Source organism: Aphelocoma coerulescens, chromosome 2 (genome assembly GCF_041296385.1).
Source record: "Aphelocoma coerulescens isolate FSJ_1873_10779 chromosome 2, UR_Acoe_1.0, whole genome shotgun sequence".
In the NCBI taxonomy this organism is placed as follows: Eukaryota; Metazoa; Chordata; class Aves; order Passeriformes; family Corvidae; genus Aphelocoma; species Aphelocoma coerulescens.
The window spans coordinates 24,626,452-24,649,343 of record NC_091015.1 but is presented as its reverse complement, the minus strand read 5'-3'; the positions used below and the strand labels follow the sequence as shown (position 1 = coordinate 24,649,343).

Here is a 22,892-nt window from a genome sequence, read left to right as displayed (position 1 = left end):
CAGTAGACAATTATTCAGTAAGGACAAAAACGGAGCTACATTTCATGGATTTCTCCTCCTGGAAATCCTCTTCCTTCCCTCTCTTCTTCATTTATCTTCCCCTTTCTAGCCTACCCTGATTTTTTCTGGTACAGGGATCACTCTGAGTTTTCATGTGTGTATGTTTGTGAGGAAGGTTTGCTTCCCCACAGACCTCTCTCTCCACAGCACTGACTCTGACCCCACGTGCAAAGGTCTGTTGAAGATGAACCCAGTTCATTCAGGTCTGGCCCCATGAAGGTTCAGTAACCTTGTCACACTGGGCAGGACTCCATCCCGTTGTTCGTTTCTCATAGCTACGAGTTCTTTCTTGCTGTAGTTCAGATGCAAGCATGGCTTACCACTGTGCCATGAGAGTTTAGCAGGCACCCACTGTTCTCCCATGGCAATTCTCCTGTCTTCAGCTTTTATCTCCCTTTTAATCTGGAGCTAATTCAAATATTCAGGGTGAAAGTCAAGAATGCTTCAAAAGTGAAAGGAGGACAACAACCAGGCATAAGGATTTTTGCAAAACATGTTAATTACACCTGACAAGTCTATGTATGTAGCAAACCAGTCCTCCATATCAGCACATGTATCTTTGCCAGAAAACCAAACATTTTTACTACTCACCTTTACTACTCACTTTACTACTCACTACTCCACCCAGTTTTGTGATGAGGAGGTATTCTGTCAATGTTTTCCTCTTTATTCTATTTTTTTTTCAATCTCTACTACTCTCTGACATGGCTCACTAGAAGCTGGTTGGTCACCACACAGATTATTGTGGTCCCTCTGTACTTGTTTGTATCTTGCTATACTTCGTGGCTTTCAGAGAACACAGTTTTCTGAACTAATACAGACATCTCAACTTTTAGTCAGAGGAGGCCTTCAGCCATGTGAAAATTACTTTGGTTTTGCAAGCAGAAGGAGTTGGCAGTCATTTCCTTCAAATTCACTCTCTCTGGCTGCACTAAATAAGGTTATGGAAATTTTCATCTCTTCACAGAGAAGAAATACTGACAGCATTTACAAATGCCAAGACTGCTCTAAGAATAAGGTCCACATAGACTTCCACAAGTTCCACTCAAGACTTTTTCTCCACCAGCCAATCTGTAATCAGATTATGTGTTAGGAAGACTTGCTTTGATATGTGGTCAATGCAGGAATAAAATCAGGACAGCTGTATAAAAATTCTTGATTCTTGAATTGAAAATTATCTAGCAATTTGTACTCAGTCAGCCAAAAAAGCATTTGTGGTTTGTTTCCATTTTATAAACAGAGCTAAATAACCACACACTGAGCAATTTACAAGCCCAGATGAAATCTGGAACATTGTTTCCCTTTGGAATACTGCTATTTGGTTTCTTTGAGAGTCTCAGAGATCATGTGTGGTCTAAAGCCAACTGGATTTATGCAATCACTGCTCCTCACCCATATGAAGATGCACTTACTGCTCTTGTTAGTGGGTGGTTTAAAAGGACTCTCCTCGAGAAAGCACAACTGCTGGCAGTTCATTATATTGCTAAATCAATCCCGTTGTTAACTTCCAGATCCACATACAGCAACAACTATTGAAGAAAGCTCTTACAGGCTTGGTTAGAGGAGATAAATGTGCTAATGATTTCTATCTGCAATTCTTCCAGATTGGGTTGTGTGCTCAATTTTCCAGCATTCCCCTTTGTCATGCCATACCAGTTTCACTTGCCCTTATCATGTTTCTCACCCACAAGGAGACCAAGCTGCATCAGTCTCATGTAATGCCCCTTCCATGGCTAGTACATGCTTTACGTTGTGGAAGACAGTGATACATAATCATCTCTTTGGCCACCATGGGGGCATCAAAATCTCCCTTTCCTTCATTTAATTGTCTTCCTTCCCTTCCTAAGGGGTACTACAAATGCAAAACTATCAGCAGCAGTAGAAATCAAAATAAATCACATGCAATAACACACAAATCTTAATTTAACAAGGCCAAGCACCTGACTTACTAAAATCACACTAACAGAGCCATTTGAGCTATTTGCACCAGTATCACTGAGATGGATTGGTATCTCTCTGCCTGGGCAGTTCTTCCCAAGTGTCTTTGACTTTTCATTTTCTCCCATTCCTCCAGCCTTCTGACAATCTCTTTTATTTCCTATATTCTATCTTGAGAGAAAGGCAGTTGCTCTCTCCTGACACCATTTAGTGCCATTACAAATGGAAACAGACACATTTTAAATTTCAATTTGAGAAACATGCTCTTTCTCTTTTCCTGGTTTCTCTTCTCTTATTAACTCCTCCTTGCAATCTCCCCTAGTTGTATCTGAGGACTCAGAGGACAAATAGTTACCAGATCAGGGCTGCAAGCAATTTGTCTATATACCTTACACACAGACATTTTGTAACTTGTTAGATCCTCTTTCATCCTATGAAAAATTCAGCTGCTTTTTTCAGACATTGTTACTGTATGAGAAGTATTCACCTAATTTGGATATGTATTGTGGATCCATAGTGCTGTTATCCAAATTCTCTTTATGAGAAATGTAGCCAGAAGTGTCTGTCAAATCTAGACCATGATTTGCTTCACCCCAGATTAGAGAGTACACATACCCAAAATTAGAAGAAGCAAATCCTACTTTATATCTTCAATAAATTACCAATTGTTGAAGTTAATAATTCACTTTCAGACTTGTAATATTTTTCCCTCTTTGTTTTTTCATCATGCTATATAAGTACAAAACAACTTAGATTTTTAGAAAAAATGCACCACGGCTCCTTCTTTACCCAGTCATATAGGCTGGTGCCTGCAGAGGTGAGTCAGACATAACACATTTGCTCTCCATTGCAGCTGGTTTTGAGCTTTGACACACATACATCCACAGACGTTTGAGAGTGCATCATTCGGTGATGTCCTCCAGACGCTTCCTGTACAGCCTTGGTCTGCTGCCCTCCATGGAGCACAATCTTTAGCAGACAGACATCCTTAGGATGTATCAAACCAGATAGAGCTTCCTGAAAAATCTCACTTCTGATATGACTCACCCACTGAGCACAATCAACAGTCTTAATACTTCATTTCAAAAGGTCACCAATCTTGGTACTGTGACCCCTTTGGAGGTAAATATGTGTATCATCACAGAAGAATTAAAACACATGCACTTTGAGGAGTGCAAATTTTGTTCCTTGGAAGACTTCTACACTTCTGCAGATCTGCTTAAGGTGTCTCAGGCAATTTTTCGACTCCAATTCTATTTAATGTAGGTAAAGAAGGTCTGTGTTTAGGCTACGTGATCTAACATCTTCCCTCTCCTAGAGCTATGACAACTCATGTCTTTTTGGGGGAAGCAAAGTAGCTGAAAACCTCTAAGAAAACTTCTGTATATTTGATCTGACACCAAGCATGGGTCAGCTGCTTTGTTGTTTTAGGAAGACTGATCTCAGAGAAGTAGTACTGCATTTGCATTCTGACCCTGTCATGAAAAATCACACGAAGGACTTCATTCATTTTTCAGCAGATGGCTGATAAGTGAATTTACCTGGAAATTCAGAAAGATTCTGGCTCTGAGTTACATGTTCACTCATCACTTCTCAATAAAGATGAAGTCCACAACTAGTGAAGCAGCTCAGGTCTGTCTTCTGTGAGCTCCCATTCAAAGGCTGTCTTGCAGGAGCAGAGGTTGTAGAAGCTCACAACTCACTCAGAATCTGCTTGATTCTCAAGGCAGCTCACTTGCTTGACTTACCCCATACTGAAATTCACTTAAAAGACATTCCCTTAAGAATCTCTCATCATCCTCTTTTGCAACACTGGAGACCTGGGTTTTGTTCTCAGTCTAATCCATTAAGTGAACACAGAGACATTCACTTCACTGCCACGGTGGTGTTCCTACATGTGAAATGCCAACAATGGCATGTATTTCATGTGTAAAATACTCTGAATGGAATGAAAAAAACAGCCCTGACTATAAATATTTTACATAATAAATGCATTGATATACATTATTCTAGATTTAATAAATATTAAATAGTATTAAAACAAGTGTTTCATTGCATTAAATAAACATTAATTTTTAAAATTGCACATTAAAATATACTATGTATTATATAGTGCATAAATTAATATACTGCATATTTTAAAATATTAAAATGAGTGAAAACTGAAAAGATTTAGAAACTTTTGCACAACTGTCAAAACTGCAAAGCATCCCACCAGCACAATCTTAATTGCATCCTCTCTGAATGATGTTCTTTATGCATATAGCACTCCTGCATTCTTCAAGGTCTGCAGATTACTCAGGAACAGACACTGTGTGGACTGTACCACTGAAACTTTTACCCTTAGACCAGGCTGTATTTCTTCCATATCTTCACCTGAATTGCTAGTCTTATTCAAAACCAAATCCCTACTTCCAAGAATTTTTCACTCCAGCCCACATTTAACTCTCAGACTATTTTTATAATTCAAATTGGTAGTAGTGCTCTCATGAAAAGATTCCTTTGCACAGCACAGCCATCAAACACTCTGAGAATGCCTGCAGTTCTCTTCAGCAAGCCCACCAGGCATGTTTTGAGAGGTATTTCCCAAGTTTGAAATCTCTGAACTCTTTCTCCTTTTATATGGTTATGAATCATTGCCATGAAAATGTGTCTGAACACCTTCTCTAAATATATTTTCGTTAAGCACCTTTCCTTCTTGTATTAGGCATACAAAAAACACCAATGAAATCAAATTAGAAGACAAAGAGCCCTGTGTTATTACCAGGTAGATTCATTGGCAGACATATGAGAGATTTATTTCGATGGGGAGGTCCTTCACTGGTGTTTGCCAGGAGGCACATCCAGTCTGCCTGGGTCCCGGATGTAATCCACATCTTCCCACCATTTATGACATATTCATCGCCCTTTCTCACAGCCGTTGTCTTGATATCTATTTCAAAACACAGGAAATGAAGGGTTATTCTTGGGAAGGAGAGGTATGTTGGTCCAGGTATGAGTGGCAGGGTCAATCCCTTGCTCTCAGACAGAAAACTCGTATTTGGTTCTCCCTCATAACCCCATGTCCTATAATCCTTCCAGGCATGAGGCAAACCAGTCTGGACAACTCTTGGAAGGCAAGTCAGGGAAACAGGATCACTTCTCCACTTCTCTCACCTTCCTTCAGATGGAATCTTCATCCCAGTGGATAAAAGCAGAAAACTTCCTAAGTAAGTGTGGTGGTCAAAAACTTGGGACAGAAGCATTTCACTCTGAGGTGACCTACTAGAGTTTCTCTCACTGTGCACTGGTTCTGAGGAAGCCATTAATTCCAGAGTCATGACTTAAACAAACATAAACCTTGGTATCTATGAATGTATAAAGACAAACCAACATGCACTTCCTGCATGCTCTTGGTCACGGGGTGCAATACCTTCAAAGCTGGTAAACTATGAAAGGCCAAGTCTGAATGCAATGAACATCTACATATGAAGGAGATCTAAACACCTGCTGTTTATGCCCCCTGGCAAAAAGCAATATTATTTTCCTCTGCGACTGTTTACATTACGCTGCAAGCAGCCCTAGCTGCTTGCAACAGACAGCCAGAGAGACTCATTAGTTGTTATTTACCCCCCAGCAGTTTCCAAAGGGCTGGCTTCTTTTCCCTGCAACTGAACCTCTTCGACAAGAACCCCAGTTGACAAAGACTCTCCAACAGATATCCAGTTATAAGTAGGTGATGGTATAAGAGAACCCTGCCACACTCCCAATAGCGCCTGTAAATCTAACAAGACTATGAAGTCTGTAAGAGGCTGCCCACTGAGGGGGACGGTAGACTTGGAGGGTAGGAGTCAGACACCAGGTGGAGTGGTCAGGCACATGTAAGACATCTGGTTACACTTTGATACACAACCACCTCAGTCTGCACATGCACAGTCTTCCCTAGGGCCCTAAACATAAGCCAAAAGCAAACCCAAGTATCTGACCTTCATTTAGGAGATAAACTGGGACTGAGGTCAGCATGGCTGAAAACTAGTCTTGTTAATGAAGGAACAGGGGGAAAATGATGGGAGAAAATTGTGTAAGGTATAAAACAGGGGAGTATGGGATATAGCTATGGCTAAAGGAATGTACTAGCTGATAATGATGAACAGCAAGGGAAAGAGATAGTAATCATGTGGATAAAACCAGCAGACACAGAGGAATTCACCCAGTGAAAGGGCTGTGGCAAATCTGTCCAAGGGACTCGATATGAAATCTGTATAAGAATGAAGGCCAAGAAATTGAAGGAATCTAAAGTACTGGCACTCATAATACATGGACACAGACACTGGACACTCATACATATGGAGACAAAATAATAAATGAAGGACACACAAGAGCTGGAATAAGAAATATGACTCTGCTGAAATGGTGTGACAATGATGGGAGCATACACAGTGATTTACATCACACATCCCTTTGTTATGAAACAGCTACCGAAGAGATTAGATAGAAGTCTCATAGAAGATCTGCAAAGGAACAATGAGCACTGTGATGTTACCACAAATGTAAATAGTTCTTGCAAGCATGGCGTCACAGGGGCCTAACCACCCAAATACAGATTAAAGAACAAATGCCTTACTAATGAGAATGTTTAAGTACTCCCAGATTCAATTGCTCGAAGTTTGCTTCAAACACTTGAGAAGCAACTATTTAAAATGATCTTATGAAGAGTTGATTATCTTTAATTAAAAGAAAGATGATCAAATCAATACATAAGTTTTATGTTTAAAATACAGCAGACTTTGAAAACATACTTAAGAATTTACTAAGGTCAAGTGGACTCAGGAATATGGCTATGCAGAAAATTTGGAATATTTGACTGATTATTTTCCCTGATAGAGTATAGCTCTGAGAAAAGGCTACTTCCGTGGGTGCTCCATGACTAATTTTTGCAGGCCCACCCCACTGATCCTGTATTTTTTATGTCTCAACACGGCATGCTCTGAGGAGCCCTTCTGGGGAAGAGCACAAGGCATCACCAGAGGTGTATGATACAGCTGGTGCCATATAAGCAATCAGGGTTGGTCACATCACCATTCAAATTGTGTACTCGAGCCTCAATTTTCTTCTCCACTGCACTCTTGAGTCCAGTCATGCATCTAAATAGATTTGACTAAAGATAAGCTTGGCTTCAACTTTTAAGGTCAATATTACAGTCAAAGATAGGCAACACATATCATTCAAGTAAAATATGAAGAACACATATCTGAAATTTACATCATCAGAACAGGAAAAGAAGCCCCAAAACTTTAAAGAAATACCTTCAAGTCTAACTGAATGAATAAGCATTTCAAAAACCAGGAGATGACTTGCAGGAAATGAACAAGATTAATCATGAAAGCAAGCTACAGTTTGGAGGTCAGAAGATAAGTACTGCAACAGGTTGAACTAAGTTAAATCTTGCAGATGAAAACCAACAAAATCAAAGAAGGTTAGGGTGGCAAATAAAAATGTTTCATCCACAGAAATGAAAAGAGGATGGGAAAAAAATGAGGCATATAGAGGACACTTAAAAAACTTTTTACAGGAGATTACAGAGGGATTCACAATATAGTTGACAAAGCAAAACACCTACAAGAAGGACTGTATAGAAACTGAAATTAGTGAAAACAGAGGTTGCTGGTTTTGACAATCTCCACAGCCTCAAAATACATCTGGAAAGAAAAGAGAATTCAATTTACCCATGATATCTTATTGAAACCCAACCTGATTTGTTTATTATGAAATTGGATTTTCTGGAGAAAAAATCCTATTGGACTCAAGCAAGTGAAATTGACACTACTAGGTAACTATGAGTTAAAATTTGAAAAGATAATTAGGACAAAAGTGGAAATGTGCATAAGAAACTTGGCAAAGGGGAAATTGCATCAGGTTGCATTAAAAGAGGAAGTTCTGATGTGCAGGGAGAGGTACTAGTTAAGCCCCTCCTTGGATATCAGCTTCTGGACAAAACCTACTGAATATTTGCATTAATGATCTTTTAAAGGGTAGGAATACACTAATTAAATTTATTTGTGACACAAACTTGGGAGACATCACCAAGACAGACAACTGAAGTGTGGCCCAGTGAGAAAGGAATGATCTTGAGTTTTCAAATTCAACATGGCAAGTACAAGGACTCAGACACAAAGTAGTAAAAGTGATTGCTAAATCCTGCAATGTTTCCATAGCAAACTGGTAACGAAGATGATCCACAGTTAATCACAGGATTTGCAAGTTTGCAAGCTGTTGTGTAACATCACATATTGGAGAGTAATACTTCTACTAGGGTTGTAAAAGTATTTGTGCCATTATAGACACCATGTGAAATTCTGGGGTTTTTTGCTCAAAAAAGACAACCTCAATTCAGAAAAGCAGAAAGGCTGGATTCCACTGAGACAAAACAGGGAAAGATATCCATGTTGAAGAGGTATACATGAACAGTGTTACTAGCTGCAGATGCCTGGACATAACTCGAAGACAAGAGGAAGTGTTTTCCGTGATGTGTTCTTAAATATCCCCACAAACCGTCAGCAAAACATTCTATAAATTGTGGAATTGGAGCGAGATAGAATGAGACAATATAATTCAAACTGACACAAATGTTTATGTTTTGTAGTACCAGAATCCTGAAATTAAAGAACTTTCTGTACCAACTGTACTGTTCTCTTTTTCTTTTCAAGCCAACTCTGTGCTAGTTTTGGTGCACTTGGTCACTACTATGGACAATATAGAACAACTGTACTTGAAAGCAGACAGGTGCTCCTTCAAACTGACATGAATTTTCTGTTAGACTAATATACACAGTCCTTTTTGTTCTGTTGAATTCTGAATAAATTGGTGTGAGGCACATTTCAGTTCTCATGTAAACACCTTTTTTGTCTTCCCAGCTCATATCACCTTCATTAATTTTGGAACTGCAGGAAAAAATGTTAGAGCTACCTCAGTCTCTGTCATTCTTCAGTTTAAAATATACTGGCTCACATGGCAGAAGCATGTCCCCAACCCTCACATGTGAAGAGTTGCTATGTCCCTTCACTTCTCTTAGGGGAACAAACATCCCCAATAGCATGAGAAACAAAAGGAAGCACCAAGTGCAGTTTCACACAGCTCAGTCTACTTTACAGCCGGGCCACCTGGAGATGGTGCAAAATGGTGCAACTCAGAACACAAGCTATTGTTGCCCACACCTAAGTTGTCCATTTAATTACCTTTTAGAAGCACTGTAAGCTGGATTTGGCATCTACATCAGGGATCAAATTTTCCAGAACAGGGGGAAAATGTATTGTCATTTCATCCTGCAGTGTGTCTCCAAGCTGCAGCATAGGTTCATTAGATACTCCTCTTTGATTCCAAATTGGTTTTTAACTGCATTAATCTAAGTACATCATACTGCTTTAACTAGATTATAAACAACATGCTGCTGAAGCATTATTTATATTACTTATTATCTGGAACACTGCATCAAAAAATTCATATTTGGAAATTCCTGATAATCATCTAATTAAACTAGAGAGGCATTTATTAAACTAAATGATGTATTTCTTACATTAGCAAAATTCAAATTTATAATTACTTTAACAAGTAAATTACTAAGTACTATTATAAGATTAATTATTTACATCTTAATATTTGAATTATGACAAGCAATACTGTTAATTTAAATAATATTGAAATTTAATATTTATATATTTATTATTTCTAATTACTAAGTATTATTAATAATTACTCTTTAATAAAAAAGTCTACTACAGTAATGGAATTTTTCTTGTGAACAAATTCAACTAACCCAGAAAGGAAAACAGCAATGGATCATGCAGAAAGATTTAGTCCCATTATTTCATTATCCACGTTAACATTCTTGAAATCTACCTACTGCACCCTTGCAGCTGGATGTTTATCTATTTGCCTTGAAAAAACCAACAGGAGTTTGGTCACAGAGGTGGATATAGGACTCTTAGGATAAAAAATATCTCATACTTGGCAAGTTTGTCTGCAGGAAGACGTCTCAGTAATTTGCAAGAACACAATGTGTTCAACTTAGCCATGCTCTGTCCAACTAAATCTCTAAAAGTGGTCACTTATCATTCTCTTTTCCATGAAGTCCATGATTCAGCACCAGAGGGGACATCTTTTCTTTTTCCACAGTATCTGTTTTGGTTTAATTGTTCAAATTTTCTACTGCCTCAGGCACTTTAGAATAATAGTTTCATTTGTTCAGGTTTTTAAACATATTCTTGCATTAAACCAAGAAAACCAGTTGCATGCAAAGTAACTAAATCACAAAGGTAATAGATTTGACATCACAAATTCTTCATTACCTTTAAATAAAGCAATCAGCAGTTGAGATATATTTTTGCTTCACCAGAATGACAGAAGGGGCTGAGGTGTGGTAAGGATGAGCAAGAGGAAATCATTGTGAAAGTGATGCCATCATTTTCAGAACAGAGTGGCTCTGTAGTTTGCCCCCATTCAGTGGAGAGGATGTGCTAAGGCAGTGCAGGTTCCAGTACAGCTGAACAGGTTATGTTCCCCCTCACGTACACCTAGAGTTGCATGACTGACGCTGGCTGTGCAACTAATGAGGTGCTGGAATGCTCCTGCCAGCAGTGAGCCTGGACAGAGCAGGGAGGCAGCAGCAGGACAACAGAAAAGAAAACTGGGGCCACTATAAAAGAAAAAAATCTCTTGTGCTCAGCCTATACAAGGTTACTCCATTGATTCACCTGACAAATATGTTAGATTGCTTTCGGATGCATGAGAAGCATGTGTTATGTTCCTGGAATGTTACTTTTTGCCCCCACCACACCAGACTTTCCTTCCTTTTGTTTATTACAAAGGATGGGGGCAAAGTGAAGTGTCAGGAAAAACAGATTCTTTCCATTAAAACATCAAGCTGTCTAAAACTGACAGCTTGCTAGGTTAACTTACTTGCAACATCTGACCCAGCTCCAGCTTCACTGATTCCCAAGCAAGCCACAAAATCACCAGCTATAGTTGGTATGAGGAACTGTTTTTTCAACTCATGGGAACCAAACCTGCAACAAAATAATGAAAAAGATAGGCTATTAAAAGCTCATGAAGGTCAATTTTATTTAGGTGTTAGTTACAAATCTTGTTCTACCCACACAGTGATCAGTTTTCCTATGACCAGATTAAAGCTGTCCCAGAGCCAAAAGATAGAATAGGTACCTTCCAAAGCTGTGATTCAGTCTTCACCAGAAGTGCAGCCACAATCATTTCTACAAGTTTTAAAACATATTCAGGCATCTTATCCCCACTGAAATGTGTGGCCTAGATGCCCAAAATCTATCTTTATGATTGTTGCTTTAAAAGTTCCAGATCTAAATAAACATAACCCCTGAGGATTCCCCTTTATGCTCCTGAAGTCAGCCAGGATGGAGGACCTGCTCTCTGTTTATCTTCTGACTTCTGCACCAGCTCTTTGCCAGGTTTTAGTGATGACTGAAAAGTTATGACATGTCATGGCCACCATCTGCAAATATATATATTTAAATTATTTATATCTTAATATATTTAAATCACACAGTAAAATCCATTAATGCTTCTCAGCTGCTCTTTTATCTCTACAAAAATAAAAAGGGAATCAGCAAGCTGTTGATGGTATTTTAACACAAAAATTTCACTTGGCTGTATTTCAGTTCAGTTAAGAGGCACACACTATTTTCCCATTGTTTAGATGCTCATATCCATTCAAAATATGGTCCATCTCGTTTTATGCTTGATTTTATCCTAATTAACATTCACTGATTTCTTCTGCAGTGTGAATGGTGAGTTCAAGGTCTAGTTCTTGAACCTCTCTAGTGCCACTGAAAAATTCCTTGGGTCATGAAATGTCTTCTGTGTGCAGGAATCCATAAATTCAAGTTCCTCCTCAGCCTCCTCTTTGGTATGAGGCTTCTCAGGTCATCATCATCTCTCGTCTCCTTAGGCTCACTGGGGTCTCCTTCTAAAACACAGTTCCAGTACTTCCAAAGGAGCGGGGCCATTCAAGCTAAGACTAAGCCATCCCCTCCAACCAGCCCTGGCACAAAGGACATGGGACAGACAGAGAACAGACTGGGATCTGGCAGACACTTCCACTTGGTGCACACAAGGAGCTCAATTCCTAGTCCTGTCTCTGCTGAAAATCACAGCAGCAATCCCAAATAAATACAAGAAGCAAGTCTGGAGTGCTTACTGCTTACTCTAGCATACTGGAACAAAGTTCCCATGTCTGTTAGGCAGTATACTTTTTTTTTAACTTTCCATGGGTATGATCAAGTATGGCTAGTTGCACATTCATTAGTCAAAAAAAAACCCCAAACAACCCAACCAACAACATGGAAAACTAGATCATGAGAGCAGATAGTGGTGATTTTTGGCAATGCTTTCTGATGCTTGAAACTTTGCTAACCTTTACCATTTCAACAGAGAATTTTCACAGCAAGAACTTTTCTTAGGATAATATTTTTGGTTTGATGTCTTTCTTTGTTTTGAGTTCCAGAAAACAGTTCAGTTCTTTCCAAAAATGTGGCTGTAGAAGATATTATTTTGCAATCAAAAAAAGGTCATGCATCTCTATCTTCAGAAGATGTGCCTTGCAGGAGACAGCTAGCTTCTTGTTCAACTGCTAGCTTTCTGCTAGAAATATGCCATTTCTGTAAAATTCTACCCATCTTAAATGCATCCCAGAAAAACCTCAGGCTTGCACAAATGCAATACCCACTTCTTCCCAGTTTAACAGCTACAGAATTAGAAAACTCTGCTTTCAAGGAGATCGTGCTCTGGCTCAAGACAGACCCGACCATGTCTGCTTTCTGGCTGGGGCCATACCCCAGAACACAGTTTCCCATGTGATTAACTGTGAAGCCTTAGCATCACTATAAAATACATTTCTATGCATTTGGGTATCCATACACACACACAAGTCTACAGTCAATGAATCTTGTTGATCCTGTGTAACACAGAAGTCCCAAGTGTGAGATTCTGACACACTGAGTTGCATGAAAATGGTTCATCCTTTCTTGCTCCATACTTCGTAACTAACATTGGTGGAATGTCATGAAAACAAAGACAAAAATTCCGGTGGTATAAAATACCATAATTAGAAGGCAAAAGAAAAGAAAAGAAACCATGGCAAAATACAGATATAGCACTTCTGTGATCCACACAGTTCTGTTTATATGTTCTGATTGTCAGCTGCAGCTTCTCTCCTTTACAGCAAACAATAAATCACATAGTAAAACTAACTTTTTTTGATATTCATTCCCAGGTATGCTGTGGACAAGGGTGGCACCTCATCTTCCAGAATTTTAGGTGTATCCACGTTCCAGGGACAAACTGCTGGATCAGTCAGTTGTCCCACTCTAGTTTTAAAAACTGTTGCTATGACACAGAATGTCTGCAAAACTACTACATGAAGAAGTTGGTAACTGTCACTTTTATCGAGGGAGGAAAAAACCCAACAAAACAGATTGAGCAAGTGCAGGAGCCTGAATGATAGCAAGTGACTAAAATGGGAACACTGACATAGCTGCCGAGAAAAGAAAAATGATTAATTGTCTAGAATGGGCATATTTAGGAAGCATGATATATGTGCTACAACTTTAGGATTGACACCTTGCAAAGCTGGAAAAAGAACAAATAAATTATAAAACAGAATTAGACTGATCCTAATCACTGCAACTAAACACATCCTTAATATTACTGCACTGGCATATCTGGCTAAGAAAAAAGACAAACACCAATAACTTGGATTCTGGAATTAAATTTTTTAATTGGTTGTGGCACCAAAATTCTGTGTTTGTAAACATACAATCTACTACTAAACAAGGCTTATGTTTTAACATATAATACTCTAGCATTAAAAATATATTTAAAAAAGAAGTATTTTCTCCCCTAAACCAAACTGTCTGAGAGAAGCAGAGAGGAAGGAGGTTCTTTCCTCAGGCTGGACAGGAAATATACACAGTGTTGTTTTTCTCTACTCATGACACTTTGGGTTTTAGGCTAAACTAAACTTTCTGAAAATTACCTTGTAAGAGCAGGAGTAGCCATGCCAGCTTGCACTCCAATAGCCATAGTAATACCTCCACAGCGGATATTTCCCAGCTCTTCTGCCACTGCAATATTATAGGAGAAGTCCAAGCCCATGCCACCATATTCTGAGGAAAAAACAGATCTATGATTCTCATGTTCTAGACTGGCATAAGCAGCAAGAAAAAGAACACAAAAAGATGTTGCTACTGCAAGAACTTGCCAACTGCAATTTAACTGCTAATTTTTAAGTATTTGACAATTACCAGCTTTCCTTTCACAAAAGCAATACCACACTATTCTTTACAGTGTCTGAATTGAGAATTACACCCACTCTAATTATCCATGTGCACATCAGGTTACCTCTGAGTATCCTAAGTAGCCTCATTACTTTTACTGTAAGCAGCAGGAAGAAGTGACATGCTGTTGAAAATTATATCAGAAGGCAAAATTTTTCTTTCCAACAGCAAGGTCATATGAACAGATCACAACACAAGGTAAGAAGTGCTTTTATTTCCCCATGATAACACCTGACACCTGCTCTCATCCCGCAATAGAATCATCTTGCTCAGACACAGCAATCAAGTCAGCATGGAGTGAGACCACATGCAGGTTGTGTTTCCATGCTAAATTACTGCCACAGCTCAAAATTCACGTTAGGCACAACTACAGTACTGAACACGTGTATTTCATACCCTGGCACCTGGTCCGTGCAGTGATTAAAGCATTCTTTGTTCACAGGGGACTGACAACCTGGGATACTGGCCTGGTGCCAGCACAGCCCATTGCTCCCCTTCTCCCCTCCATATTCCAATCTGCAAATTCAATTAAAGAAAAAAGTATTCTTCACCTCACTCCCATGTCCAGTGCTGATAAACCCACTACAAAGTGAAGCACAGAAAAGGATACATTGCTATGGTGGATGAGGTAATTTTTAGCTGTATTAAATAGCTTACAGTTCAAAGGAAATATGGTGAGAAAGCAAAGGTTACTGCTTGACATCATTAGTTGGATGAGAAGCTGTGATTAGATAACGTTACCTCCTTTTTTTTTAGCTGCCTTGAAGACCGGCTAAGAAAATTTCAAATAAATAGAAACAAACCCTCACCCCTCACACACACAATAAAGGGCAGATGACCCTCTTCTGTTTTCACTTGCTGACCTCAAACACTGAGTACACCCCTCTACTGACCTGCTCTGAAGTTTTCAAAAAACACCATTAAATAAAAGTCAAAACAACACAGTGCATATGAACATGGGGCTTTGCATGCTATCATGTTTCCTAAACCCACAGAAACTATCTTTGTTCATCCTTTCCCTGCTGAAAGGAAAACACAGTAGGAAAGGCTAAGCATAAAATTTGGTTTGCAAAGAACACTTCTCCTTAGGTCATACTGAATAGTCTAGACTGTCAGAATTAAAAAATGGCTACTTTTCCAAACTTTTGCTTGAAAAGAATGTTTCTTAAAAATAGACGCAATCCTAAAGTTCCTACTGGGAGCTTAAGCAGTACAATGAAACAACAATATGGAAATGTGTTTAACATAACAATCTAATTTTCTTGCCTTTACACAGCCCCCATCAGCAAATAAATGCTCTGAGGAGCAGTTAGGAAAGTATGTGCAGGTAAAGACAGGACTGTTTAAAGATATCGGGCACGAGAGAGATTTTGCTAATTTTGTATGGATCTATAGCAGAATTATAAAAGATAACCTCAGGTTTGGCACCTCACAAATACTTTTCATTAGATTTTTTTTTTTTTAAATCAGTCAATACTTTTATTGCCAAACTACTGTTATTACTGATTTTATCTTTAGTTTTGTCTACAAGGCAGTTATATTCCCATCTTTCACTTAAATTTCACAGATCAAAACCTTGGTTTCTAGATTTACCCGAAGTAACTTTCCAGGAGGAATGTTATGCACAAAACTGACCCAAAGAAGGGCTACTTTATGCAAGTATACAGCTTACAGACATTCTTTGTCCATGCCACAGTCCATTGTATATTACCACATAACAGACTCTTCTTGCTCTCATTTGAGATTAATTACTAAGCAGTACATTTTAAAAACAAAGTGCTGCAAAAGGCCAACTTTTAAAGGAATGACAATGAAAGAATTTCTGACCAAAGGACAGAATGAAGCTTTGGGAGCTGGGGGTGGAGAGGGAAGCCCTGCCAGGCAAAGAGATGATAAAATCCAAAGATTTTATGATCTGGGGATAGAAAATGCAAGAGACAACCACAGATGCAGGCAGGAAGGGCAGAAGCAAATGGAAAAACATTAATCAGACCACACCTAAGCTTTCATCAGTTCTGTTCCAGGAGCCAAGAAGCTAAATTTTCATGGAGAAATGTGAGCGATTTGATGGACAATGATAGAGAATGTCTTTTTGAGCCCTGAATACTTGATCAAGGTGGCGATTGACTTGTCAGTGCAGTCTGTGATGTTACTTCCCCAGTAATTTGGGTAACCTAGGGCATGGCGAAGCACAGTTGTGTCCCATCTCTTTGGAGAACTGGGCCTCCACACCGAGCCAGGCTGCCAGGGGTGGCACACACAGCAGTAGCTGGCAGTGCTGGCTACAAGCACCAAAGCAACTTCCTTTATCCCTCAGCTCCTGGTGGCAGCCTGGTGTTCACAGCCCCACTGCTGGAACTCTGGCCAGATACTTTGGGGCTGGTCCAAGCGCATTCTCCTGCATGACGTGGGATCCAGCTCTTAACTGGAGACAAAACCACCAGGCCATTCTTTTTTCTATCTGCTCCAGTGATGATGGTGAATGTTTTACGGACTTAATGTTTAATTTTTATTTGGAGTAGGACTTACTCTTTTTGGAATAACACTTATTTACAAAAAAGGGAATATGCTGGTGGTAGTAGGTTTGTATTCGCCAGTCTCATCAATGAAGAAAACTTCTTGGAAATACCTGTACCATGATATTATGCTAATAGGTCAATTAAATTTTAATTCAGAAGAGCAAACACCATGCCTAAGAGAGGAGTGAACACTTCGGTGAAATTTTTGGTGAAAAATCCATAATGAAAGAAACCAAATAAATTCTAGATTTGAGTGCTTTACAAAACAAACAAACAAACAACCCCCCTGCCCCCCCAAACAAAACCAAAAAACCCCCCACATCAAGAATAACAAACTATATTTAAATATTCACATGTAAATTATTTCTGGGGCAAATATTTCATTTTACTTTAAAATGAGATGAGGGACCTTCAGAGAATTGCTTGGCTACATTACCATTTTTAATTTGCAAGAAATTTAAAAGAACAAAGCACAAACTAGATTAAACTAGGCAGAAAGTCTAATGAACTATTGCTTTTATAATTGAAAACAGGAAGAAAAAGGCAACTCAGTTATATTCAAATTATTTCTGTTTTGATGATAATAGCACAACTTTCAGCTGTTAAATGGCCTAATACACTATCTTATCCATTGTCAGATTTCAGATTCTTTTACAAAGCAATTAAAACATAAGGCCCAAAGCAGAGAGCACAGGAACATACAAATAAATAGATTCTGCACTGCAGCTCATGGGCAGGACCCAAGCTGCAGGAAGGAAAAAGTGTGAGGAGGGAAGAATAGCAGAGAGGATGTGCTATGGACTGACTACAACCTCCCCTCCTCATCCTGCCGTGCCACTTGGGGTGGGGAGTGAGGTAGATGACTCAGGAATGAAGAACTGAAGCTGAACTTGGGAATAAGGGGAAGAGGATGATGGAACATCTTGTTTTAATTTGCCTTTGCTTCCCACTACACAAATCTACTTTAATTGGCAGGAAATTAAAATAATTTTCCCCCAGCCAAGTCTGCTTTTTACCATGACAGTAAATGGTGACCAGTCTCCCTGACTTTTCTCGACAGCCAGGCCTTGGTATTGTATTTTCTTCCCTGTTCTGTTGAGAGGGGGAGTGAGCTAGCAGCTGGCTGAGGTGAACCCGCCACACCATAGTCAGTATATTTACCTATTCCTTTAAATTGGCTCTCTGCTTTTCTACTAATCACCACCATTGCATTATTTTAACACTCCCACTCTGCAAAAGCTCCTTATTTTATCTAGATCAGCAAATTTTTACATGTAATGTCTGTGACCCTGGCAGTGGAGTAGGAATCCGAAAGAACACGGTGAATCTTAAAAAAACATTCTTCTGAAAAGATGCAAGTGTACGTTCTATTAGATTTGATAATTTAGGGTATCAGGACTTTTATATATGAATATGGGCCAGACAGCACAGATGATGCCCAAAACTACAAATAAAAGAGCAAGACATGATCTCCAGTTGCAACATGTCAAAATAGAAACACTGCTGAGAAGATCAATTGGAAAAACAAAGGCAGAGAAAGTCTATGAAAAAGGACTCATAAAGGCAAATGAGAAGCTGAAGTCTTTCATATAATCATTTCACTTTTGTGAAGACCAGAGCATTTCTTGACACTTGTTCAGGATCCCTGTTCAAATATGACTCTGTTCAATGATGAGACAGGCTTGAAGTCTCTAGTCAAAAATTTGTAAGAGTTTACAAGTGTCTCTCTGTGGAATTTGTTTCTGAATCCCTTCTAGTAGCTGTCAGTGAGAATGACAACATCTGTGGTGAAAGGGGTCTGTAAGTAAGTGAAAGCAAGGTGAAACAGGTGGTCCTCAATGTTTTAAGAATGTAAGTGAGCCTGGAAAATGGAATGGTGATAACACAATACAGCCATATCCAGAACTCCATTTTAAATGCATATATAATTTATCTTGTTTGTTTACATGGTTTCCAAAGTTTCAATAAAGTGAAAGTGAAATAAAGTAAATCTACACCTAAGAAAATCACTCAGTATTATTTCTACTATTGGCACCTAACTCAGTGCAAGAAAAAAACAAATATATGCTCTCATTTCTAGTGACTAGAAAGACAAAGCATGAATCAAGTCCCATTTTGAAGATAGGTCTGAGAGACTCCTATATTTGACACTACGAAGACAGAGCTAATTGCCAGTTTTCACCACAGCCTACAATTTTAAATCAACAGAAGAAAAATTTAAGTGTTCAAACCTTATTCACCTGTCATTAATATGGTTCAAGAATTTCAGCTCCAGAGAACTACAAAGAGCCCTGAAGCTACATAACTGCAAATGTCATCAGGTAGGACAGTACAGAAATCTGTATCATAATTCCTTTCCTCTGCTTTATATAGAAGGAATTTAAAGAATCACCAAGGGTGAACTCTGTGTTTTCTGCAATTTCCCATAAACCCATTCTGAAAAGTTGAGACTAATGAAGTTCAGAAAACACCTCCTGCCTTCTTGGTTATTTGCTTCTGGCTGGGTGTAGAGGAAAAAACCTCTCATTTAGTGTAATAGAAACACTGCGAGTGCACTTTACTCTTGTTGAGATTAAGACATATGCATTTTTTGGCTATTCCTCCCCTCCCCCAATCAACTTACAAAAAACAAAACGACAAACCAAAAAAACCAACCAAGAACAAAAACTCTTGACACAAACCAACCCTTGTACCAGATGCAAAGTTCCTTATAACAGATTACCTTAGTCATATAGACCAAACTCTTATCATTTGAAAGTTTGTCCCAAACCAGGAAAAATTATAGTGTTTTATGATTTTGTTTGGTTGATCCTAGAAAGATTGCAGTCACATTCACTACTTGCTCTCTCACAGATACTACTTCAACCAAAATTTCCAAGACAGATAAGGACTTACTCTGCTAACCAAACTTTAACTATCACTCTTGTGATCCAGTAACCCTTGCAAAGGAAAAATATGGATTGGCTTCTCATTACTTTTCAAACACTCATGGTTAGCAGACCGAGTACAATCCCAAGAGCAATTAACAATGCAAAATATGTGTTTCTACAACACTCCTTCTGTATTCTCTATTCTGTTCCCTCTTGCTACAGAAGTCATCACAGTTGTCACCACAGAAACGAAATTTACTGAGATGACTAAGGTGATTGGATCTGTCTAGCATGGTTTTAGGTTAAGACAGAGCCACACTGTAAAATAAAGGAGAAACTTCTCCCACAGTGTAAGGATAAAAACCCTTCTATAACACCACCACAAAATACCACAGAGGAACTTGGCAGTGCCTACTACTGAGCAGATAAATACTGCCACTAAGCAGATAAATGCACCACACAGACCTGGTCCCAGCTAGGAGCAGCATGGACACGTTTGAAAAGGGTTCAAAGCTGTATAGGACACTTTTAAAAGCCAGAGCAGTATATTCTAAACCGCCAAGTTGCCAACAGCTGAACTTGCTACCCTCTGCTTTCTAAATCATACCTCCCAAATTTGTAAGTTTTCTTCATTTTCTAAGTGGTTATGCAGTATATCCCCAGTGACATTGAGTCACCAGTCACATCTGCATACAACCTCCAACCCAGAAGGTTATTAGAGCTCTTAAAAACAATGTAACACAAATCCCCCAAATTATGTACAAACAATGTTATGGGGAAGGAAAAGCTAAGTTTCCTGGTACAATAGAATAAAATGTGCACATGGCAACATAAGACACATTAACAATGTAAAAGATGCAGTAGCCAAAAAACAAAAGAGGAAAAAGAAGATCCAAAGTGCACACAGCCCCAGGCACCAGCTATTGCATCAGCTCCAAGTCAGAGAAAAACTTTAAGCAATCCCTGATCACAGACTCCTCAGTCATCTTCTGCCTGGAGTTTTAAATTGAGTTTATTTTTCCCTACTCAGGTCTGATCCAACATCTATTCCAAAGAAACTAGAATTTACCTGAAATAGTTAGACCACCCTACAATTTTTTCTTCTCAGTTAAAGAGTACAGATCTCAATTATTGTACATTTGAAAATGCCAGTCAAACTAAATGCCGCAGCATAAAGAAAATGAAAAAAACCCCAAACACATAGAAAAATGAAGTCAAGAAGTATATGGGCTGAATATCACCCCTCCTGAGCTTCAGTGGCAAAGCCATGTTGCTTCTCATGGGACTTCTCTTTGGGCAAGCTCATAAACAAATCATAGAATGGGTTTCAAGGATATTTTGCAATCTTGCCTGCTGCTTGAGATCAGTCAACCAGCAACAACTGCCAAGCTCCTCATGTGCATCAAACACACACATTGCTGCAAGCTCTTGCACATTTGCCTGCTCTAAACATGGCTTGTGGATGCTCAAGTAAATTCTCTGAGTCAGGCGTATCCAGCAGTGAGTGCTGCTTCTCTCCAGCTTGAAGGCAGCCACCCTTCTGACAATCAGGCCACCACTGCCTCAAATCCTTCAGCAACGTGACCACTGTAGTCCTACTGACACAACCATGAGTCAGCCCTCAGAGGCTCCAAAATCTGTCATCAGCATCTGTCAGCCCCACATAAAATGCACTCTTCCTCCCAAGAAAATGTCTGCACAGCTGCTCAGCTATCTTAAACATGTTTGTTCATTTTGAACAGGTAATAATTAACCCCACACCTGTACAAGAATGAAGCAGGCACATCATCTGTATGTGCTGCTGGTGCTCCTAGTCAGGACTCGTCCTCTCACGTGAACTACCACAAACTCCTACAAAAAGTTCACATTACTCTGCATCACAGCAGATTTTCTTCCAGTAGGATCTTAAATGTGAATGCACAAATAGATATTATAAGGAATATACAATAATAGACAGACATTCAACCATCCATAGGTGAACAGGGAAAGAAAATGGGGATTGACTAATCAATGGATAACAGAGAGATATCCCAAAGAATATTCCCCAGTTTACGCACAACAGAGAGAAAAGATGAGTAACATGACTGAATACTATGTTAGAAATTTCTAAAAGCTGGATGAAAAGAAGTCACTGTACTCGGTTTTGTGGCACTCTATGAGCAAAAAGCAGACTTAATGCTTTCACTTCTTTAAGGCATTTAATTTCTTTCATTTCTTTAAGGCATCAGGATATATAATCAATATTAAAAAGATCGTTCTGTTTCTTCTGAATTCCAATTAAAAAAAAATGAATCTGAGAAGCAATACTAAGTGATTTAAGGATTACAGAGGTATTACTTTTGCTACTTATTAAAATTTCTAGGCTAAGGTTTAATACAAAGGCTAAATATTTATCAGCTGAAAGCTATGTTTCATTTTCTTCCCTACAAGAGCTTTTATTCCAGTCCAAGCTTGTTGGAAAAACAACAACATGAAAAACTTTAGACACTTAGCTCAACATGTCACACCAAAAGACATAAATTTTACTAGATCACATTTTCCAAAACTTGCAATTTCCTAATGGAATTACAAATTGAGAATTGACATTTTGGGCATGGGGGTAGAAACTTGAAAAATGCTAGTTTTCAATAACTTAAAAAAAAAAAAAAGGGGATTTCAGCATGTGTGCAGGGAATAATGAAATAAACTTTGGACATGCTCTGGAGCTAGCCTGGCCAGCACAAGGGTTTTAGTTCAGTAGCACCAAACTTGGAACAGAAGTGCACTGCAGGAGGTTTCCACAGGAATTTCTGATCAGCTCAGACTTAAGAGACTAAATGAATTTCCACTGGCTGACTTCTTAAGCCCTTGAGATGTTGGGTCAGATACTGAGAAAAACATAACATGCCATCCTAAAATACCTGCCACGTTGCAGGTCAACATATTCCCAGCACAGTCACACACAACAAATTATTAAAGAGACATCTATCACGTAATGCTGCAGCTAGAAGCCCACCCCTGTCCTGTTAGGTAATTTCCTTGTTTATAAATTCTCTTCAGCTGGCAACATCTGCATCTCCATGCTGGCTGGGACCACCAGTGCCACAGCTCCTTGTCTCTGGCAGGTGCCAGCCACTCACTCTGTGGGACAGCCCATCATGCTGCTGGAGCATCTCCAGAGGTTT

At 39.0% G+C, this 22,892-nt stretch overlaps 1 protein-coding gene across 3 annotated transcripts in view; it reads right to left on the bottom strand.

The window, feature by feature from the left end:
* Positions 1 to 22,892, bottom strand: part of LOC138106359 (probable acyl-CoA dehydrogenase 6) — an 83,592-nt gene that overhangs the window by 14,671 nt on the left and 46,029 nt on the right. For all 3 annotated transcript variants that reach the window (XM_069006843.1, XM_069006844.1, XM_069006845.1), the window contains 3 exons: positions 14,039 to 14,168; positions 10,933 to 11,039; positions 4,763 to 4,930 (listed from right to left, as the gene is read on the bottom strand). In XM_069006843.1, coding sequence (XP_068862944.1) covers positions 4,763 to 4,930; positions 10,933 to 11,039; positions 14,039 to 14,168 — 405 coding nt within the window. The remainder of the gene's footprint in view (positions 1 to 4,762; positions 4,931 to 10,932; positions 11,040 to 14,038; positions 14,169 to 22,892) is intronic.